General features: G+C 55.0%; 1 protein-coding gene across 1 annotated transcript in view; it reads right to left on the bottom strand.

Moving 5' to 3' along the window:
- MYT1L (myelin transcription factor 1 like) overlaps positions 1 to 23,569 on the bottom strand; it is a 106,748-nt gene that overhangs the window by 9,330 nt on the left and 73,849 nt on the right. The window contains exons 11-13 of the mRNA XM_049652016.1: positions 23,165 to 23,401; positions 20,844 to 20,965; positions 19,885 to 19,953 (exon numbers count right to left, since the gene is read on the bottom strand). Coding sequence (XP_049507973.1) covers positions 19,885 to 19,953; positions 20,844 to 20,965; positions 23,165 to 23,401 — 428 coding nt within the window. The remainder of the gene's footprint in view (positions 1 to 19,884; positions 19,954 to 20,843; positions 20,966 to 23,164; positions 23,402 to 23,569) is intronic.

Below are 23,569 nucleotides of genomic sequence, written 5' to 3'. Positions count from 1 at the left end.
GCCCCTGCACACGGGCCACTGTCCCGGGCGGGTGTGGGGCCGGGAGGCCCGGGCACCCCCGTGGTGCCTCCGAGCTCGGCAGCCCGGCCAGACGCGTCCTGTGGTGGGGACCCGAGAGCGACGGGGCTGCCCTCGCCCCGGCCCCTCAGCCCCTGGGAGAGAGAACCAGGGACCCGTTCCTCCACAGGCGCCCACGCCTCGTTGGGGAAGCCTCAGCTGAGGGTCGGGAGCTTGGGAGAAGCGAGGACCGTGTGCTGTGCGCCAGCCGGTCTGCGGAAGGGACGCGGTGGTGACGCGGCAGAGGGGACACAGAGGCTGCCTGCTCAGCCGTCGCCCGGGCCCCTGGGGGAGTTCGGGGTCTGTCCCACCCGGACCTGCCGGACAAGTTAGAGGAGACGGAAAAGAGAAAGATGCTGAGGAAACAAGACGAAAAGCCGTGATAAACCGAACGGACTCGAAAGACGCTGCTGGGCAGACGGCCTCCCTGGACACGTGCCCGCCGCGAGCCTGTGCCGTGCCCTGACTCTGCAGGGACAGGAGCTGCCTTCGGCAGGGACCGGCAGGCGACCAGGTCACCTGAGAGAAAAGTCAATACAGCATTCGGAGGCGTTAGCTTGGAGAAGACTAGACGGCAGGAACCGAAGTCACCGTCCTCACAACGGGAAGGGAGGAGGGACACTTGCCCGAATGTGCCTAAGAGCCCGGGGCCACGCTCCTGGGGGGTCCTGCCCCCAACACGCGGTGCTCAACAGCAGGGTGGGGCCCCCTGGGAGCGTGGCAGTCCCTAGGGCGGGATGGACTGGCGCCTGCTGTGACCACCCCAGAGGCCTCCCGGGGCTGAGGGCCCGGGCTCTGTGCACAGCCCGAGGCGTCCTCCCTCTGGGGGACAGGCCGTGCCTTCCTCTCTGCGGCCCCCACGTCTCTGCAGGTGACTGGACGCCTGGGCCTCCCTCCTGGAAAGCTCTGCCTCAGGGCCCCCACGTTGTCACGCGGCCTTCCTGCCCGCGAGGGGCTCCTCCCTCGAGCAGGCCCTCTGGCCTCCGGCTTTTCCTCCTGTGTGTCCAGCCTCCCCGAGCCTCACGTGAGCCGAGCACTGTGCCTGGCTGTGTGCCGTCCCCTCTGACCTCCCAGAACCTTCCTCTCCTGCCTGCCGTGCCCAGGAGCTGGGGTGCCTTCCGGGTGGTTTGTCACTCTGAGCACAGGCTCTGGGGAAGGAGGGCAGAGCCCGAGCGGTGACACGGCCAGCCCAGGGCACACCCCACTGGGGCCCAGCGTCTGGTGGTTTCGTCCGCTCTGTCTGGTGTGGTTCTTGTGCCGTTTGGTCTTCCCGTTTGCAAACTAGGTCCTGAGGGTCACAGAGCAGGTGCAGATGCCTCAGAGCTCCGGCGTGTGGCCCTGAGTGTGGCCTGTCTTAAATGTCCTCCTCGTTCTCAGCAGGACGTTGACAGTTAGGGTCACTGCGTCCTAGGTATTGGGCGTGGCCCGCCATCCCCAAGGTGTTGTCCCCAGCTGCTCTCAGGGGAGGCAGCCTGAGGACCCCGAGGGGGTGTCAGCGGGTTGCCCAGGGGGGACCGTGCTGTCTGGGTGTGGGGGGCTGGGGGGTGTCGAAGGGGACTCTGCCCAGAAGGTGAGTGCGTGCAGCCCCACCCCTGCCGGGAAGTCGACTTGGAGGTGGAGGGGCCTTGCCCATCACAGGCCCCCAAACCTGCCCGCGAGCGCTCGGCTCCCTGGGGGGCGTGAGAGCTGACGCCGGGAACTCGGAGCTCTATGACCCGCCGGGCTACAAAGATCCTCATGTCCTGGGGGCTGCTGACCGTCCGTCCCCCACTTGGTGGAGGACCAGGTGACCGCCCTGCGCCCATCTCAATTCCCGGGGGCACAGTGTGTGCTCTGTGGCTCTCCAGGGAGGGTCGATGAGGACAGCCTCTCCTACCGACCGGTGATACTCCAGGCGCTCGGGCCCTCGGCAGTCACACTGTGGGCCCACACTGTGGGGCCCGGAAGGTCGCCATGGACATTCTGACTGTGTGCCTGCTCTTCACGAACACCCTGTGCTCTGGGTCCTGCCCCATCAGTCCGTGTCACAGACGACACAGGCCCAGAGATGCTCATACTGTGCTCACAGCAGGAAGTGGCAAAGAGGCTTGATTCCCACCCACTGGCGGCCTGCTGTGTGCATCAGAGACAGGGGCATGCTCGTGGGAACGTGGGGCAGGTGGGGGGTGTGCTCGCGGGAACGTGGGGCAGGTGCGGGAGCAAAGCCAATGCTTGTGGAGTGACTGGGGTCCCCAGAGGGGTGGTGGGAGGGGAGGGGCGGGTTGGGGGGCGACTGGGTCCCCAGAGGGGCGGTGGGAGGGGAGGGGCACAGAAGGAGGTCCTTGGTGATGTTTAGAGAAGAGGGCTCCTTCAGAGCGGGGAGGGAAAGTCGGACGACGTGCAGAGTGAGGGCCCACGATGAGAGGACAGTGCAGACACACGTGGCAGCGGGTGGCGGCGGGTCCGAGGGTACGGGAGGGGAGGGCCTTACAGTGCCGGGTCCCAGCGGGAGCAGAGGAAGGAGCCCTCGCACCCCAGCCGGGTGCCGTCCGAACAGGGAGGGGGCTCTCGTCCGGGCCGGGGGCTCTGGTCGGAAGGGATGGCCTGCAGTGACCCTGGCCGGCCACACACACGCCGCGTGTAAGGGCACCCTGCCTTGGCGATGGTGACGTGGGTGCCACCGTGGACACCGTGTGGTTTCCTCTGTCCCTGGAGCCGGTGTGAGCGGGTCGGGCCTTCCCGACTCCCAGCCACCACGTCCAGACAAGCATCCGGTCCTCGGGCGCATCTGGATCTGCCCGCGGAGAGGAAGCAGCAGGGGACGTCGGGCGATGACAGGTGACAGTCGTGGTCCTGGGCGGTGTCGCTGCTGCATGAGGGCGCGGGCGGTCGAGTCTGGAGGTTCCGAGCTCATTGCAGGTGCAGCTATTTCTGCCAGGAACACATCCGCGCAGACCCGCGCCCAGTCAGAGCTACGGGGTCTGCTGCTTGTGGAAGCGGGAGCGTCAACGCCGCCCATCTCCGTGTGAGCGAAAGCAGCCTTGGGTCCAAGTTTGAAGGAGGTAATTTTAAAATATGGTCGTTCCACAGCGAACTTTGACGGAAACTTCAGTTGCCTAACACCAAAAGGGTGTTTCTTAGGAAAAGGTTCACATTTAAAAATGATCTCTGTTACGTAAGCTATAAAAAAGGAATAGGAGGGGTGCCTGGGGGGCTCGGTCGGGTATGCGTCCGACCTGGGCTCAGGCCATGATCTCACAGTTCGTGGGCTCGAACCCCGCGTCAGGCTCCGTGTTGACAGCTCGGAGCCTGGAACTGCTTCAGATTCTGTGTCTCCCTCTCTCTCTGCCCTTTCCCTGCTCACATGCTGTCTCTGTCTGTCGCAAAAATAAATAAACGTTAAAAAAAACTTAAAAAAAGGACTAGAAAAGATTTTCTGGAAAAGGAAGGGAGGGAAAAGAGAAAGAAAAACAAAGACAACTTTTATAACTGGGAAATCTGTTAGGGGTCAAGGGGCTTTGGTGATTTCCAGTCTTCCTGTGTCAGCAGCCGTTGTGCGGGAAGGTCTCTGGGGGCCGTCCTTTGGCTCAGAAGACAGGGCCAGTGTCAGTGTCCCGCGAGGGGGCTCCTCAGAGGCCCGTGAGGGGTGGGGAGGACATTCCTCATCCCCACCCCCGGCAGACCTGTCATGGGGTGGGGGGGGGGGCCGGGTGAGGAGTGAGTTGCCATGGCAACCCACCGTTTCCCCCACCCCCCTTCCCGCCCCCCTGCCTTGCTGCAGGTTCTATAATGCGCAGGACATTCTGAGTATCAGGGCACGGAGGGCGGGGGTGGGGGGCAGGGCAGGCCTTTCAGCGGGCACTAAGGGTCTCTCACCCGGATGAAGAGCCCTGTGGATGCACACGCCAGCCTCAGTGCTGGGTGAACCATGGCCCTCGGGGCCTCAGGAGGCTCCCCTGCAGCCAGGATGCCCCCGGGGCCACCAGGGAGACTCGGGTCACGTGCATTAGAGGCTCAGTGGCATTTCGCTGTCCTAAACCGTAGATCAGGGCCGCATGCTGCCACAGTCCCTGAGCACACGCTCCCAAACACGAAGCAGGAGCCTCGCTCGTTTTGTGTGTGAGCCCGTGTTCCGACTAAAACGTGTGATCCTAGAAGCAGGGTCCAGGGAAGGTGGTGCAGCCTGGTGGCAAGGGCATCGCGCTGGGCGTCACGAGCCCAGTGCGCCAGAGGCCAAACCTGAACGTGAACCAGTCTGTGAAATTTGCACAAGGGTTTTCGTTTCTTTTGTCAGGAAAGGAGCCATTGGCCTAATCAGCTCTTTACATTTAAAGTCCGTTAAAAGTACAGAAACGTCATCCGTCGAACGTCCAATTGGCTTCTCGAAGGGTGATGAGCCCTCGCGTCACATTTTCTCAGGCCAAGTAGGGAAACACGGAGGGTTCTCGTTCTGCACGAGTAGGTCAGCCCCTGCGGCGCTCCTGGGGTTACCCAGTAGTGATCCGAGTATGTTCCGCGGGCGTCTGCCGACCGCGCTCCCTGCTCCCCCGCACAGCCGCTACTTTGCCGGGAAGGTGCGCGACTCCCGGGGCTCGTCAGGCTCTTTGCCCCTTCCCGCCAGGGGGAGGAAGCGTGACAGGGCTCTCGTGCTTGCTGGCGGGGACTGGTCCCTCTCGGGCTGCTCCCTGCTTTCGGGGGGTGTGGAGAGGTCACGACAACCCGCACCCGGAGGTCGGAGATGGCCCTCCCAGGGGCTCCAGGCGCGGGTGTGCGTGGAGATGCCGCGTCCTGCCGAAACCGTGCCTCGGTCTCTGGTCTCTGGTCGTCTCCTCAGTCGTCTCTGGACCAAAGCACACATTTCAGAAGAAGATGAAAGTGTGTTCCTTTCTCCTGGACCAGGGCACCAGCAGAGCTCAAACGCTAGACAAGGTCGGCGGGTCCTATCCACCGTGAGCGCCAAGGTTCTGGGCAGGATCTGGAAGGAGGGTTTTCCCTTATGGCTCAGCACAGTGGATGTGTTGGTCAGTACTGCCTTCTCCTCTAGTTAGAAGACAGGACCGAGTCTTGCCCGCGTGGGAAACAGCTCCGCAGCTGTGGTCCAAGTGCAGAACTCACGTTCAGAGGTCGCAGACGGTCAGTGGGTGGTCCCCGGGTGGGAGCAGAAACCCCCACCCATGGCGGGTTTCAGGCGGTCAGGCTTTCTCCACTGGCCAGCAGTCTCTCCCTGGCTTCAGCCCTTGGCCACTGGAAGGGGCACGTTGCGTATTTTGAAGGCATCACAAAGTCTCCTCTGGCAGACCATGAGAGGGGGTGGACATCAGAGAGGGCCACCGTGGGGGCCACCGCAGACGGGCTCTCCCAGCATCTCGGCCACCTCCAGGCCTGGCTCATTCCCCACAGTGTGTCACTGAACCTCGGCAGAAAGCCAGGATTTGGATGAACTGAGAATCAGCTGACTTCGGGGGAGGAACTGAGTCCTGCTCTGTGTTTACCCTTTAACCCCTAGTGAGTTGGAAATCTGCAGGTGTCTGCGTGAGGGCGGCCGGGAGGGGCTGAGGCCAGGCCCCGGGCGACTTAGAGTGAAGCTGTGATTCCGGAAAGTCTCTGGGCACCTGATCCTGATTTTTCCAAATAAGAAACATGAAGTTCAGAACTCTGGTTGACTTGCTGGGGGCCACTCAGCGAGGACACGGAGTGGGTCTGAGACGATCCCGTCTGACCCAAGGTGGAGCCCCTCTTCCCGCGCCGCACGGGCCCAGCCACATGGCTGCCTGCCTGAGGGCGCACCTGTCTGTGTCAGGGTCAGGGTCAGGGTCGGAGTCAGGGTCAGGGGGAAGCCTGCTCAGCGGTGCCCGGCGGGACGCGGCTCGGCCAGAGGGAGGCTTTGGGCTCATGCCGAGACCGTCTTTCCCGGCTCTGCCTGGCGCAGAGGTAACTAGCATGTGGCCAGGAAAGCGGAAATCTAACCTGCGGTGCAGTGGGCTCGGGGTCTGGCCTAGATCTACGAACGCAGGAAAGAGAAGCGTGTTTCTCTAGGTTGTCTGCGCCGCTCTGACCCGTAAGGCTGTGCACTGAATGACAAACGCCTGCTTCTAAGCGGTTCTCATCTTAAAATGCATGTCATCCAAATAAGGCAAGAGAACTGAAGCAAGAATCCGAGATAGTTTGAAAAGTAAAGAAACGACGGAGAATGGGACGATCAAAATATGCCAGTTGCGAAAACGGTTTTGTGCGGGAGGCGGGAGCCGAGGGGGGGTCGCTGAGGAACCAGGGCTGCTGGGGAGTCTGATAGGCTGACGGACACCTCCAGTTGATGGTTTTAAGCCTGATTTGCAAGTCTGATAAAAGTGTTTAAAACTCTACCAGATCAGACAAGAACGAGAAAAGACATATTAGGAAAATGGGATCCTTTCATCTTTGAAATATTTTGATCTCGGTTGTTGGAGTTTGAAATGTAAGAAGTTTTCTTTCGCTCGCTCGTCGCTGGAATCGGGTCAGACTTCGGGCGTTGATTGCCTGTGTCCTTTTGTTCCAGGGCCCCCTCCCCCGCTCAGTCGGCCTCATTCCTGCCCGAGCCCGTGGCCCGACCCACCTGGCTGCCGCCGGGCTGGCTCCTGCCTCCGTCTTGCCTCAGACCTTGCTCTTTCATTAACAGGTATCATTATGTCGACTTTTCTGGGCACCAGGTGCTTTTGCGAGCACTTGACAAACACAAACTCCTCAGTCCCGGTAACGAACTGCCAGGGGGGTGCCGGAACCGCCCCCTTTGTGGATGGGATCAGAGAGGTGAGCAGCGTCTGCGGAAGGTGGCCCAGTGTGGGGGTGGAGTGCGTCGGGAGCCAGGAGGCCCGGGCGGAGGTCCACACCGCTAAGCCTGCTGGCCGCCCCCGCCCCCGCAGCGCTGGGCCGGACCAACCACCCCCCTCCGGACGTCCAGGACGCACAGCCCCCGATGTTCACGGTCTCCGGCGGCCTGTTCTTCGAGACCCGGGGACATTTCAACGTCTCTAGGCCTTTGAGGAGTCTCTGTGAATGCACTAAAATACCCTGATTTAAAAAATAATTTTCTAAGGAAAACAAATAGATCTAACTACCTGGAGTGAAACATTAACCCCAATTTAATTATTTCTACTTGGCCTAGAAACTCCCTCCAGTTGATATCCCTGGGGCTTAGAAGCCAGAGACGGGCGTTTTCAGTGGCAGAAATTGCTGTCATGACATGAAAAGGAGAAGTGCAGAAATACCTCAGGGAGAAGCCAGGCTTCCCGTCGCCGTGGGATTATTCTGACAGTGAGGGAGGTGTGACTGAGAAAAGCTGAGCGCCCCTTTGAAGAGCCAGAATTAATCACGGCGACTGAAAGGAATGGCTCAGGTGAGTGCACTCAGAGCTCAGTGTGGCGTGGGAGTGGGTGCCGGGCGTGGACAGGGCTGCCCACGTCCACACGCCCGTTCAGCGGGTTTCGAGGGGCCCTAAGTGCACACGTGGGGCCTCGCTGGGCCAGGAAAACTGAGCTGACACATCACACGTTTAACTGAAAACAAGCGAACACAGAAAATCCAACGTGTACATCAATATGCATACTTCCTCGGGAACGAATACAGGAGAGAGGAAGTGTGTACTCAATGCTATGTGGCCTAAAAACGCCCTACTGGAAACTGGGAAACTGTCTCCTACCCTCAATCTAAATCAGCGTCTCGGGCGTGGGAGAGGGTGGCCCGTGGCGGCCCAGGGGCTGGGGCCACGGGATGTGCTCTCGGGACCAGGAGGAGCGACAGGCTGTCAGGTCGGGAAGGAGGAAGCAGAGAGGGGGCTGGGCCACCCGTCAGGAGCCACACACGCGCCCCTCAGAGGCCCCAGCGGAGAGGCCCACGCCCCAGATAACCGGGCCTGTGCCTGTTTCCCTCCACGAACAGCCCAGGGCTTGACAACAGGTAAAATCGGTTTTGTTTGAAGACGAGATCTAAACGTGCGTAAGCGGGTGCACACGGAGACGTTCCATGTACTTGCTGCAATGAGTCCTGGGACCCTCAGCTGGCAAGTGGGGCCAAGAAGGGACGCCTCCTCTCCGTTCTCTGCTCTGTCTCCAGTCGGTCCTGCGTCGGGGGACGAGGCTGCAGCCGTATCACCTGCGTGCACCTCCGCGAGGCTGGACAGCGCCGACGACGGACGCCACTCACCGCGACGGTGGCCTCGTCCGTGCTCCCTGCGCGCGAGGGGACGACCTCGCGAAGCTCACACGCCATTCCTGCCTTTCCACCCGGGGTGCAGAGTTTCCAGGCTCACTCTTCCCCGGTCAGCTCGCAAGAGGGCCTCCCTTCACAAGGGGGAGGTTGGAGCTCAGAGTGAGCCGCCTGCTGACCCCACCGACCAGCACTGACCCCACTCAGCAGCCTCCCTTCGGATTCCCGGGCTCCTTACACGGTCTGTTGTATAAGCAAATGATTCTGACTCCTTCACGAACTCATTTACTTGACGGCTTGGCTGCCCAGCGACGTGCAAAACGCCCGTGGATGCTGCGGGGGAGCGGCCACACGTTGGGGGCCCAGGTCACACCCTCCAGGAGCCTCCCTTCCCATGCACGACACAGGTGACCAAATACCCACAGCGTGAGGTAGGGTGTCATCGCCGTAGTAAGAGGCCAGTGCGTCGCCGGGTCCTGGGTGTGGAGCGGTCTGTCCGTGAGTTCAGGGACTCTGGGAAGGGCTGACCTCGTTCCGTGGCTGGGCTTCCGTGGGCACAAGGTCAGGGAAGGTCATTGCAAGGGAATGTGCCTGTGCCACAAGGGTCACGTATTCTTTGTGCCATGGCCTGTGCATACGTTTGTAAATGCTTATTTCAAGAAGAAACATGCAGTGAAAGATCTCTTAAGCCTCAAGGTGCAATGGTCTGCAGATCTATGCGAATCTGTGGTGTTTCCTTCCCATCAAGGCGTTTCTCCCAAAGAGGCCCAGCTCCCCAGGGACAGCCGGCCTCACTGCTCTTCTGCCCCTGCCTGGAAGGCTGTGCTGGCGGGGTCTCGGGGAAGCCTGGGGGCAGGTCCCCTGAAGCGCGAGTGGAAGCCCGCTGCCCAGGAACAATCTTCACAGACGTTCATTTTAACTTTCTCGACCGACGCGTCCCCTGCGCCTCAGCGCCACCGGCCCAAGGATTCCCTCCGGCCAGAGGACGCCTGCCCTCACAGCTGTGTCCTGCCTCTTTGATCACGCGCTACAGAAAACTCGTCACTGGAGTCCTGTCTCAATGATCCCCACAAAGTCATACAGTCTTCACTAGTCAGCGGTACAGTTTTGAGTTTTGAAATCTCACCCTGCTAAGCACACGCTCTCGGTGAGGTCTGCAGGCGGCCACCACTGTCTGTAACCTGGAAACCTCTTATGCTCCCGCGTGCTCAGGGCCGTTTCCTACCGGTGGGACGGAGGGATGCTGTCCTCTGGGGTCAGCCGGACGTTTGGAGGGAGGTTATCTGTGACAGGACTTCCCAGCTTTGTAACCGTTTTCCCTTTCAGGACGCGATCAGCTCATCTGGGCCCCTCCTGCCAATGAGGGAGCAGGTAGCAGCCCAGGAGCCTGGCCGGCTGGGTTTCGGGTGGGTGAGAAGGACGGCCCTGCTCTCTTTGTCCACACTCGCTCCTGGAGCATCACCTAGCCCGCCGTGGAAGCGCCCGACCGTCCCCCCCCGAGAGCCCCATGCTTGCTCTGGCCTCGCCCGGAGTCCTGCATGGACGTGCAGCCCTCAGCACGGGCACCCACACGACCTCTGCCTGGCCCCCCCGCGTGTCCCCTGCCCCTCCTGCAGCCACAGCCGCAGGAGAGGGCAGCCTCTGGGCGCCTCTGGGTGCGTCTCACGCCTACGTCCTATCCCCCCTGCAAACCTGCCGTTCTGCCCACAAAACGCCCAGAACTGGCTGCTTCTCACCCCTGCTCTGCTCCTGACCACCTCTAGCCGGGACTGTCACCGAGACCTGTGCCCGCCCTCCCTGCGCCTCCTGCCACACTTCACGCTGTCCCCTATGTGGCACCTGGCGTGGCTGTGGGAACACGTCAGATCCTGTCACCAGTGCGCAGGTGGTGGGGGGCGGTGGGCTCATCGTACTCAGAAGGGAACTCAGAGCCCTGCCGGGCCTTATAAGCCCCTGTGGGACTTGACCCCTGCAGCCAAGCTTCACACTCCAGAACATTCCTCCGGCTGCTCCTCTTCTGAGTGTGCAGGCATTGTGCTCCTGCTGTTTCCCCCGCTATCAGGAGGCAGGGAAGGACAGGGACTGGGGTCGCTGGCTACCTGCCGGGGACCGGAGCAGTGGTCTCACGCAGCAGGCGTTTGTAAGCAAATCACCGTGAGCAACGTGAGACTTTGCCTGTTGTCCTTTTCTAAAGCTTAGACAAGAATACTTGAGTTGTCATTTCTATGAAATAAACCACACACGTGCAGAATATACCGTCGCACTTTATAAAGCACTTTCACATCTGCAGTCCACCCCCGCTGACCTTGACCGTGTGAGGGGTCTGCCCTAGTCCCCAGAGGAAGAGCGCCCCGTGGGCGGTGCACGCTTCGGGCATCTGGACTCCCGGCGCCGGGGGTTTGCTCTTGCTTTGTGTGTTGAATGGAAGCCACAGAAATACCTCCCCACCCAGACATACGATGCGGCTGTTAAGATTACCCAACCAACGTGTTGAGCAAAAAAGCAGGTTTCAGGATCACAGAGAGATTGTGGTTGAAGAAAGCCTCACCAGATGCAGTACAGAGATGAAGGTACAGGGTTTCTTTCCCTCCTTTTTCAATTCCGGTGGCTTCTGTCTAAAACCTTCCTTGTCTTTTTTTTTTTGTTAAATTTTTAAATGTTTTTATTTATTTTTGAGAGAGAGAGAGAGAGTGAGCGAGCATGAGCGGGGGAGGGGCAGAGAGAGAGGGAGACACAGAATTTGAAGCAGGCTCCAGGCTCTGAGCCATCAACACAGAGCCCGACGCGGGACTCGAACCCACGAACCGCGAGATCATGACCTGAGCTGAAGTCGGGCCCTCCACCGACTGAACCCCCCAGGCGCCCCATAAAAGCCTTCCTTGTCTTGTTAAGAGCACATGCCCCCGTCTGACGTAAGAGGAGACCTCTGTCCCGGGAGAGGGTGATCTTACACGCGATGCACATTGTCAGCGGAACAGAATGGACGTACGAGGGAAGCACCGGCAGGACTTGAGCACAGAAGCAGAAAACAAGGAACACGGACCAAGGAGATGAGAAGTAGCCACTCCCACACCTGCCCTGGGCCAGAGCAGAAAGGGCACACGTCCGGGGCCCGTGGTCCCACGTCCTCGAGCGCGAGAGCAGAGAAGGAGGGCCCTCTGGGGGCCCTGAAAATGAAGTTTGGCTGAAACAAGTCACTTGTGTGAACCCGGGTTGTGGAAAGGGCATTGTAATGACGCGTTCAGGAAGCAGGCGCTAACGTAATTGGAACAAGGGAAGGACTGACGCTCCCCTCTGTGTGGCAAGCTCTCCAACAGCGGGCTGATGAATGGTCTAAGCAGGCTTGAAAGAGAAATATTTAAGATACTAATGGCAAACAGTCTTCTAACAACCTTAAAGCCCCAAGTGTTCATAATGTATCTGCTAATTATAAGCCAGGTTTATTTAGTCACTGAAGAAGGTGGCCTAAGGATCTCTCTTTGATAACATCTGCTTAATGAAATTTGAATTTCTGTATAAGTTTGAAAGTAATAAAGTGGAATATATTTTTAAATAACGTAACAGACTTTCTCCTAACTTCTAATGAATGCTGCTCTCATGGTCCACAACAGTGAGGTCCAGGCAACATGCAGGTGTTCGAGTCTGAAAAGTTACACTGTGAAATTTATATCATATTTAATTCTAATCTCTCTACAAATGGCATTAATTAAAAAAAGAGGCCAGTATGTAAAAATAAAAAGACCTTCCCTCCATTTGTCTATGGCCTAGTACTAAAAAATGTTGAGTACCCAGATGCTAAAAAGAGTCCTAAGCTTTTCAGTTGTAGGAATAAAATATTCCTGAATGTTTATTAGAATATGGTAAAAAATATCTTTAAAGAACAGTGCAAACCGAGTCTGGGGTTCTCAGTGGCACTGTTCTATATGGACATCCGCTTGATAGCTGTGACTTTTAAATTAGCTTTGACAAAATGCACACCCTGGAAAGTGCATTCCCCTGGCGGCCAGGGCGTGGTGCGGCGCCCAGGAGGCGCGTGTGGCTGCGGCTGCCGTACTGGACGGAGCAGATCTAGAACATTTCCAACTCCCCAAGACTTCTGTTGGACGGCCCTGAAAGACTCATCTCACAAAGCCGAATTACATTTTCGTTTTGGTTATTAGAAACTATTTGCACTGAAAGTTTTTTTCTTAAAAAGAAAATCAGGCGAGACTGGGGTTTCTCACGTCTTTACGCTATTACAATCTTCACGGACTCTACTGGAAGGCCGACCACATACCGCTATTTCCTAACTGCGGGGAGAGGACACTGTTGAGCACCTGTGGAGCCTGGAGACTTTGGCCATGCGGAGAACCAAATGGCAGTCACCAGGGCCAGGGTTGTAGCTCTCTCTGTAAACATGCAGCGGCAGAACTGCACCCCCCGTAGGAAGGCGGGTGGGATTTCCCCTGAACGGTCACTCCTGGGAGATCACAGGTCGTGTTCTGGGATAAAGACCTGGGCAGGTGGGGTTGTGAGCCGTTCTGCTCCTGGGTCTACCTGCAGACACTTCAGCCCTTCGGGGTCCGTCTTTCTAATCAAGAAAGAAACCACAGAGAATGGTTCTCTCTCCTGGAATTGTCAGGAAAAAGTGTCCTCCAAAATCCTTGTCAATAATTTCCCAGAAGGAACATCTACTGTGTTTCCAATTTTGTTCATTTTGCTCCAGGGAACTGTAAATTAGTGAAGTGTTTACTGAAATAAAACCTCAAATTTATAATTAAAGGCCGATGAACTCGGTCCTTACTGGCCAGACGTCTTTCCCAAGGAGGCTGGCCTCTCGCCCTACTCGGCGCCAATGTGGGGCTCCCGTGATGTTGAAGGGAGGTCCACGCTGAGAATCACCCCAGCGGGGCCAGGCATGACAGGAATATGAGACCAAACCCCCGGTAATTGCGAGAGGCCAGAGTCAACTAGATGTAGCATATGAAGCAGACCCAACGACAATTTGATGTGCTCTATGACAGGAAGCGTGCCTAGCTCTGAATCCTGGCCTGAAACCGCGGACGACAAAACCTATAGGTTCACACACACACGTGTGTGTGAATACATTAATGACATATCTTCTATGTAAACGTGTACGCATATATAGAATACCTGTAAAACTGTAATATTTGAAATTGCAAGGAAAATAATGTTTCCTTTGTCTGGTGCACCAAGTATGCTGCGTATTTATAAAGAGAAGTGATTAATCCAGAAGCGAGGTCTGTCTAAAACGTCTGACTGCGAGTTGCTTGAGGGCAGACACTGCGTCTGTTCTCCGACTACCGATTACAGGTGTTTAAATAAATAAGTGAATGAAGCAGTGTGGCTCCTGGCTCGTGGACATGCTGTGGTGTGTGCTCCCATCCAGAAGTCTCTGGAGGGTCCAGACTGCCCCCCTCCGCAGGGCTGCGGGCTGTGAGCCAGAGGCGAGCGCGGGGACAGCCTGGGCATGTGCGTTGAGTGATGTGCGCGTACCTACAGGCTCCAGAGGGGCTCCCCGGACCTCCTGCCCAGTGTCACCAGCAGGGGCTTTCCTGTTTGAAATTGAGGACACGTGATGTCCTCCACACCTAGAGGCTCACTGACTACGGGGTGACTTAAAGTTCTCATGATACAAAGTCATTCAGTAAATGTTCAATTAACTTGTACATTCTCCTCCTTTCAATTCTGGTTAATATTTTCACAAAATCCAAATTTTTAAAAGAGCTATGTGATTTTTGTGCATTGATAATAATGTTTACTGAGCGTCCTCTACGTGCCTGCTCCCAGCACGGTCCCATTTCACAGGGGAGGACACTGAGGCACCAAGTCCGAACGACAGTGAGGCCCACGCAAACACCCGAACTGCATCCCAGATGTTGCCGGAGAGCCCCGGGTGTGCTTCTGGAAAGCACAGGTCACTTCCTAAAGGGAATGGGACACTGAAGTTTGCTTCCGGTTTTGTTTTGGTTGGTGTGTGTGTGGATGACCTCCGGTGAGGTTAACGAGATGTACGCCCACGTCCAAACACCTGGGATGCCCACTGCACAGTCTGGGCGTAACGTTGACCACCAGGAGAAGGAAGTGGGGAGGGGGCTCCCTCGCAGAGACTGAGCCCAGGACGCGGGGCAGCGAGCCCCCTCCCGCGGTGCTGACCGTGGCAGCGTCCGTGCTCCCGGGAGAGTGGAGGCTACTCTGGTTGTCCTCCCCGTAATCGAGAATCTCCATGAGCTGTGAGCTGAGGAGCACACAGCTTTGCTTTACCTGTTATGTGTGTGTGCTCACCCGTGTGCGTTCATCTGTGTGTGTGCTCACCCGTGTGTGTTCACCTGTGTGCATATCAACGTGTACATCTGTGTGTTCATCATGTGTGTGCTCACCTGTGTGTGCTCATCCGTGTGCGTGCTCACCCGTGCATGCTCAGTTATGTGTGTGCTCACCCGTGTGCGCTCACCCGTGTGTGTACTCATCTGTGTGTGTTCACCCGTGTGTGCTCACCCATGTGTGTGCTCATCCGTGTGTGTTCATCTGTGTGCATATCCGTGTGTACATCTGTGTGTTCATCATGTGTGTGTTCACCTGTGTGTTCATCCGTGGATGCATTGTGTGTACATCCATGTGTGTTCACCGTGTGCTCATCTGTGTCTGCTCATCTGTGTGTACATCCATGTGTACATCTGTGTGTTCATCCATGTATGTCCACCTGTCTGTGTGCTCATCTGTGTTCATCCGTGTGTACATCCGCATATACGTCTGTGTGTTCACCTATGTTCATCCATGTGTACATCTGAGTGTTCGCCCGTGTGTGTTCACCTATGTGTTCATCTGTGTACATCCGTGTGTACATCCATGTGTGTTTACCCACATGTGCTCATCCGTGTGTGTTCATCTGTGTGCATATCTGCGTGTACATCTATGTGTTCATCATGTGTGTGTTCACCTGTCTGTACATCCATGTGTGTTCACCCGTGTGCTCATCCGTGCGCATGCTCATCTGTGTGTGCTCTTCTGTGTGTGTACATCATGTGTACATCTGTGTGTTCATCCATGTGTGTTCACCTGTCTGTGCTTATCTGTGTTCATCCACGTGTACATCCGCTTATACGTCCGTGTGTTCACCTATGTTCATCCATGTGTACACCTGTGTGTTCACTCGTGTGTTCACCTGTGTGTTCATCTGTGTACATCTGTGTGTACATCCGTGTGTGCTCACCTGTCTGTGTATTCATCTGTGTGTGTGTGCTTGTGTATGCCTGGAGTCATCCTCAAACATTCTCATTTTCGGTTTGCTATAATATGCTTACCTATAATTCTTAAATTTAACTTATTTTAAATCAGTCCTACTTAAGATAAAATAAAAAAATCTACGTGCAGCCAAGCGTGTGTCTTAGGGTATTTTCAGAACCCTCTGGGGAGCGGACGTCCTAGACCTTGTACAGTTGTCGCACCCTGAGGCCTGAGGTACGTTCTGCAGGGGGAGCGGTGGGCACGTGCCCCAGACAGAACCCGAGCTAGGGGTGTGTGTGCCCGGACACATCCCCAGCTGTGTGTGCTGTGTGTGTACAGGTCAGCAGTCCTGGCTGGTCTCCAGCGCAGCCCTGGGGGGCTGGGGGAGTGGCTGCTGTGCGTGTGGGGCTGCCGGTGGGACTGAGCCGTGCACTCCCACTAAATTGCCCCTGATCTGCAGAGGGCCAGCGCCATGTGCAAAACCCACTCGGTCTGAGCGCTGTCACTGCCCCCTACAGCCTGTGGGTCCAGGCCTAGCCACCAAAACACCCATCCCTCAGTGTCCACACCCGGAAAATGGGCCGAACCCCTCCAGCTCTTCTCTCCGGGGGCAGTGTGTGCAGAGGCCCTCTGTGAACCGTCAGGCACCCTGGGCGGGAGACACGCCAACCCATCAGCTGCGCTCTTGTAGGTGCGGTGGGGAGGGGGGGCTCCCGAGCCTCCTCTCAACCCCAGTGGGCAGAGCTCTGCTCTCGCACCAGGGGCCTGGTGGGGCTACAGCCCTGCCCGACCCTGCCGCCACCAAGAAGCTGGACTCACACAGCAGTGGCCGCCCCTCCGTGGGAGAAGCCAGGCCCGCGTGGAGGGCAGCTGTGATTCACCAAGCCCTGTGCATTCCCTTTTGTAAACCGTGAAGACAAACCATTACAGAACTGAGGATTACGTACGGGAACTGGTGCCCAGAGAAAGTGCATGCCGGACAACAGAAGCCTCAGGACGAGCCGCCTGCATCAGACCCCAGTAAATAATCCTCCTGCTGCCTAAAAAAACCAGCCCTAGAACATTCTAGAAACAAGCAGCTTGCCAAGCAAAATAATATCGTGGCCAAAATTCAAACTTTTAATTCTTTGATTTAAATAAATTGTGGCCTATGTAGGGGTTACCATTCCTGTGTACCTAGGACAGATGCCCAGAGACGCCAGGAAATGCAGGAAAACGCAGGGCCCCCACCCCATGGTGCTGAACCAGAAGCTCCAGCATCAAGAAGGACGGGTGAGCGGCCCCCACAACCCTCTCTCCCACCACGCTCACGAGCGGCAGGGATGGGGGCTGCTAAGAGAAAGATCCAAATAATGAAGAGGTATCTAAATTTGGCCAACCAAAGTATAAATGGAAGCCAATTTGGGGGCCCGTTTTTAGAGCTAATTGCCTCTGATTGAAATCGGTTTTGATTTGGCTCCAATTGGAGGCTCAGACGGCTACGGCACCTACATGCCGCCCGTGTCTACAGTGATCGCGCATCTGGAAGCGGACGGCTCCCGGCGGGAGGACGCGGCTTCGCAGGAAAGAGGCGGACAGCGATGTGAGGCGGCTTCCAAGCTCTTCCCCGTTGGTCCCTTCGGGTCCTCTTGGCCATGAAATCTTTAGAGAGGGGACTTCCCTTCAGAATGAGAACTCGCGTTAGGCAGAGTCCTCACCAAAAAGTCTCTTTGATTTGAACAATTCTATCTATCCTCCCCCCTACTTTCAGCCTGGGGTCCCAGTGAGTGTCACGGCCGGTGAGGCAGGTTCGCAGGATGTGTATGTGACACACGGCACATCGGCCCAAAAGTGTGTGCACGTGGCACGCGGGCTTTCCTGGGCTCACCCCTGCTTCCCTCCTGAGCCCCTACACTGTGCTGTCTACACTGCACGGGCCGGGGACCAGGGCGAGCAGCCCTTGAAGAGTGCGAATGGTATTCACGTACAGGTTACATTTTAATACATTTTCAGTTTACATATTGCACATAATTAGACATAAAATTACCCACTTCTTCTAAAGAATATCCCCAATGTGTTGCCCTGGGTAAGAGCGGAGCAAAGTGTTGTCTCAGGACGTTTAAGATGCTTGAAGATCCAAGACCAAGAGTTTATCTGGCACAACTCATCTTTCCATGATCAGAAACGTCCTGCTAATGGCCAACAACCAAAATTCAGTGTCAAGTGTGACAAGAGGAACATTTCCAGAAAGTTCCACACTAGAGAATCTTTGGGAGGGTACTGGCACCTCCCGTCTAAGGTCTTTATGAAGAAGTAGAATTGTGCGCCTACAATGAACGGTGTGATCTCACTCTGTCACGTAAGCAGCTGCCGCAGCACAGACTGACCAAACCTTTCGAAGATTTGAAGATGTATGTGATCTGTTGAGGGGGGCAGGTGTGTGAGTTGTTCTAGAGAAAGCTGCTGTAGATCTTTAAGGAATCAACCTACGCTCCTATGCAGGGAAAAGCCATCCCCAAGGCCCTCGTGACTCAGACTAAAGGTAACGAGTGGAGGGGTATCATCGAATAAGACGTTACAGGACAACAGATATTGTATTCTATAGTTTCCTCAGGTGGGAAAGACTTATCATCAAGTAAAACTCAGTCGCTGAAATATTGGAGTTTTTATAGCAGACGTTTAATTGGAACCCGTAGTTTTGAAGATCCACCAATAAAAATGGGCCATTTTAGAAAACTGGTCAAGTTTAGATTTCCCAGAAAGGATCGCTCAAAATGGCATTTAGTTGTTGCAAAGACACGCTGACAAACGAGCGTGGCTTTCAGATGAACCACAATTAGGAAAAGGCCATCACTCCCTGAAGATCAGTTCTCATCCAGGAACAGGCAGCATGGAGGGAACGGACCACTCCAACACTGCCCTGGAGGACGAGGAGGGCGGACCGCCTGCCTCTGAAGACGCGGATGGCGAGGACCCTCACCCACCTTCCGAGACGAAAGAGAAGAAGACAGTGCGGACGGAAGCCAGAGAAGTGGCGGCTATGCTCGGAGCTTCGGGGCAGCGTAAACCGAGCCCAAAGTCAAGGGACGAACACCCACAACACCTAGGTCCCTCAGAAAACTACTCTGGCCTCTGGGGGTGTTGAGACGCTAACCACTTAGAAGCAGTCCTAGATACAAGCTGTGCAAGGGCTATTTCTTGTTTACGGCTGGCCTGCTGGAACTGTGTGTACGTATGGCAGACTTTTGCAAAGCATTCCTCATCAAGAAATTCAAAGGAAAGGTGCCATGGTCTGATGTGTTGGCCACGTTCCATGTGCAGTTAGTCACGTTTTGATCATGAGGGAAATAAGGCTTTAAGCTGTGAGAAAGGATGTCTTAACAAAGTGGGTTGAGGTGTTCTTGCACCTGTCCGTTCTGAGGTTCTAAAAGCTATTTGTCCATTAGGCACTGCGTGGACGACACTAGACTTTAAAGCCGTTAAGTAAGAGGATGCCCTCCGGGTGTTTACACGCCATGAAGAAAACGCCAAGAGTCTCGTGACGGAAGGGCTAGTTCAGGAGGTCACTGAACATGAGCAGGTGATCTATGGCGCTAGGGCCTTGGACAGGGATCCTGCAAAAAATGACACGATGTGAAACAGAGCCCTACACTCTGAGACAGGCCTGGTGTAGCACAGTGGGACAGGTGTGGGGTGGGATCCTTGGAGAAGGAATCGTGTCTCCTCTGATCAGAGCGCCGGAGACTTCCACGCACTCTCTATGACTTGTACTGACTCCTTCCAAAACTTGTGTCGGAACTGAATGTGGTTCTGCATTTTCAAAGAAGAGAAACCTTAGTCTGGGGAAATAAATGTAAGCGATCAGATTTATGCTTAAAGTATAGAAAGAGTTACAGGCACAGGGGAGAGGGAGAGCGAGCGGCTGGAGGGGTGTGTGCCTGAGTGCTGGCGAGCTCCTGGCTGGACCCATCGGTGAGGTGACGCTGTCCTAGAGTCTTTGGAACTACGACCACAGCATGCCTAGGGAATTGGCTACTGTCGTGGTGAGTCCTTGTCATCAGTGCTATTTAAATGCCCATATTTTAAATGATCGTATTAACTAGCGACTGCTAAAAAACCAGTTTTTCATCTTTTAGGTTATAATCATTTCCTAAAAGCTTGAGTACCTCTGTCAAACTTCCTTTCCGTGTGCGTGTGTATCAGGAGAGAAACTACTTATGCCTGAGAAAATTCAGGACAGAAAGGCTATGGCATGAGAGAGCTAGAGACAAATGAGAAGCAAGAGGCAGAGAGACTGTCCGGAAAGGTGACCGAAATCCCGAGGACCCGGTCGTGTGTGCTGTCCAGGCACTGCGGGTGCAGGTGATTTTCTTAAAGACACTTTCCTTTACATGTGACACACCCATTTCGTTACTACTAGGTGCAGAGATTTTTAAAAGAATGATTTTCGTTAAATCTTACTTGAGTTCTTGTGAGCTGGTAGCCAGCATGCTTCGAATGCTTTTGTCAGCGAGGGGGCAGCCGGACAGACTGTAAGACAGGCCAGAGAGTCAGGTGAGTAGCGGCTCCCACCAGCTTACGCTCCCGGACAAACACAACATAAAGTTGAAACTAAAAAGTTTAATGCAGAAAAGCGATGGGGCAAGTGCTGTATATTGAATTTTTTTTTTTTTTGGTATAATTAACTTGGCATATGTTTACGTCTTCATTGAAGCAAACAGGTCTGTTAATAAACGATTTTTGAAAAAGAATACGAAATATTTGCACTCTTTGGTTTAAATGTTTGTAAAGAATTTTCCAAATCGAGGTGGTTTATCCGAATGTAAAAGACACTATACAACACATAAATCAAGCACGATTTTATAGGTCAACATAGAGCACTTAGAGGGTTGACACGTAATTCGACGTTTTTACTTTGACAGCATTGTTGAGGTAAGCTGAAAACAATAAATTGAAAAGACAGAATCCACCATGAGAAAAAATGAAGTCACACCTTCTATGTGAGGCGTAATTACCAGTCACATGACCACTCCCATCACACCTTGGTGTTGGACATCTGCCACCAAACAAAAACAAAAACAGCCAAAATAGTAAGTAGGTTTAAAAAAAAAAAAAAAAACTTTAAGAAAGTTTCATTGTTTCCAGTTTAGCTGCAATGTCTGTGAGGGGGTTAAGCGCCCTGAGGGAAGCTGCAAAAACGGCACGGACCAAATGGTAGAAGGCGTCTCCATCACACAGAGTGTCCTGGGAACAAGCAAGCCACGCGGCTTCTCGCTCCACTGAACTGGCAGTTTGAGACATTTATATGCTGCGAACGTCGCATGCTCAAACAGCAAGGCATGTACAGATCGGTTTTTAAAAATAAGCCAAAGAAAGGGACAGTCGAGAAGAGCAGGCATCTCGCCTGGAGTTATGCTTACGTTATTAAGTCCTTTTTGCTCTCCTTGCACTGGGGGTACTTGGGCTTGGGGCTGGGGATGGTCACCTCTCCCGGGTACCTTCTCTCCTCCAGAGCCTCCTGGAATGGGTCCAAGTCTTCCGGCTGCGGGCAAAACACAGCTTCAGGGCCGCACAGACGACAGTGTGACAGACCGACCGCAGACGCGTCCCGCCGGGGCGCCGGCCGCCTCTGCGTTTTCCTCCCCTCCCACCGCTGTCCCTTTAAAGGTATTCCATGCCTTTGTCCGGATGAGGCCCCTGCCGCAAGCGCGGAGCGGGGCTCTGTTCAAAGACTATCGCTTTCGGAGCGGACCGTAGCCGCTCACCTACCGCTCTAAACTTCTAAATTCACGGTCACCTGTCGGGGGGCAGGGCCTCACTCGATATTTCTGTTGGGGTACTAATAAGAGGGACAGGCACATGGTTCGGAAACCAGAGACCCTGTTTCTTCGTTGGCCTTTCTCACTCGATGCCCAGCAAGCACCTGTTGCTGTCCGGCACCCGCGTCCGACACTGACCTGCTAAGCTTAAACACTGACCCTACACGTGTTCTAGAAGGAGAGTTATTCCGACCATCGGTAAGCATTCTGCGCGTGTGCGTTAAGTCCCAAGGCGAGGGAAGACCAACTGAGATTAAGGTTGTAGTTCTCAGTTACTCTTATGCAACATTTTCTTTTTCAACAGAAAGCGTCTCCTCCTGGGTAAGCGGGTCCCCTTGCGCTAACTAAGAAATGCCTATAGATGGCAGTACTCAGCAAACGTGTCTTGTGAATGCTCGCGAGTACTTTTTCCTTCTGGGACGGTCTGTATGATGAAAACACTTCTGTCGGTTTAGGAGGGCTTAATTTTAATTAAAATAAATTCGGAGACTCAACCATCACGCCTTATTTGGTGGTGATGATTTAACACCGTAGGAGAGAAAAGAATACTTTGGAATTTAGCTTTTGCCACTCAGACTCTATTCTTTGGCAATGCGTGGCTTCAATTTAATCAAATTTAATCATTTTTGAAGAATAAAGACGATAGGCTTTGAGATGAAATGGCCTTATAACCGGGTGCCTTTTCTGCCAATTCTTACAAATAGCTAATGTTCCCTTTTTTTCTGCACTTCCTTGTTTCCCTAAGAAGCTATTGCTTTGATGGTGGTCTCCCTCTTGTATTCAAAAAGGATTTTCATTTTCCAGTGACTAAAGAAAATGTCATAATTTTCAGGACTGAACACTGGAGAAAAAGCCGGGACAATAAAGAACAACCTTTTCTTCGCTTCTTTTCTCAGCTTCAAGGCTATTTTCACGACTTGGGGAACTTGAGTGTGAACGTTGTGACTACAGGTCTCCCCCACTTGGCGAAAGCGCACGTCACACCACTTTGCTCTCATGAAAGACCCACATTAGTACCTGCTTCTGCTAACAGAAAGAAACCAAAGAGGATTCGTGCTTCTAGGAAAAGAGGCGAGAAACGCAATAGCTCTCGGTGTTGGTTTTGCGGAGAGCCGTCGGAGCGGCGGCTCGCACCCGGGCACGCTCCCGCCCCCGAGGGCCCACTCAGCAGCGTCTCAGCGCCCGGCTCCAGGGCCCCGACCTGTGCCTGTGTGGTGAGCACCTGGGCTTCGTTTCAGGCCATTTCCCTTTCGCAAAGTGTGTCCTCGGGTTGAGAAAAGCCTGAGAGGTTATTTTTGGGGTCTGGGGATGCTGAAAATACATTCCATATAAATTACTGGTACCTGCTTCTGCACTTTGTGCCATTTGGCTTAGGAAAGTCTCCACAGGAAAGCTACAATTTCCGGTCACCGTACTTCAAAAGTATGTTCCTGACATAGCTGTTTTAGCAATACTGCAGTCAAGGAAGATTCAGGCGATTATACTAAAGCGACTTCTCAGGGCTGGAATATACTCTTCTGAATATTTTAGGTTTCTCTGGGAATAGGCACGAGCCTTCGCGTCAAAGAGCTAGCTAATTAACAGCACACAATTAACCATTTAGGTACTTAACACTCTCCTTAGGATTCTCTATCTGCAGGGAAAACCATGCATCATAGCAACATGTCACCCAGAAAAAGGGACGGGCTGGCTGTTGACGTCTTTTCTTAGAGAAATCGTTTGTAACTAAATGCACTTGTTGGAAAATAAGATTCACGCTCAAAAAGACCCCGGGGTTTGTTTCACCGAATCGGTGTCAGTGACAAATCTCTCCCTGGTCCACGAAGCGTGTGGTCAGCCCTAGTCAGCTGAGGTCACCCCGCGGGTGCCCGCCGACGCCCGACCCCGCGCCCCGAGCCGGCCGGCAGGTGGGGGGGACGTACAGGGGCCTCGCTGGTGTCGCCCCCGTCCGCCCTGCGGGGCTTCATCTTGGTGTAGTCCACGGGCAGCTCCCAGCAGTCGTCCTCGCCCAGCTGGAAACACCGGCCACCCATCACCGCCTGCTGCTGGGGGGACATGGGCTCCAGGGGCGTCAGGACCGGGCAGCAGCTCTCCCGCGGCCGTGGCTTGTTCATGCTGAGGTCCAGAGTCCCGTTCTCATCCACCTCCATGTCGGGGTTCTGCCGGACAGAGAGACACGGTGACCGTGCGGCTCCACCGCCAGCCACAGCCCTGCCTTCGGCCAGTGCAGAATCCAGACGCGGATTCCTCCTGGGGTCTCCCGCGCATGGGCTCCCGAGGTGAGCGAAGCAGTGCCCTGGGGACATGTCTGCTGTCCCGCACTTAGC

This window comes from Panthera uncia, assembly GCF_023721935.1.
Source record: "Panthera uncia isolate 11264 chromosome A3 unlocalized genomic scaffold, Puncia_PCG_1.0 HiC_scaffold_12, whole genome shotgun sequence".
NCBI lineage: Eukaryota > Metazoa > Chordata > Mammalia > Carnivora > Felidae > Panthera > Panthera uncia.
Note: the sequence above shows the minus strand (reverse complement) of the source record. Positions and strands in the feature narration are given on the sequence as shown.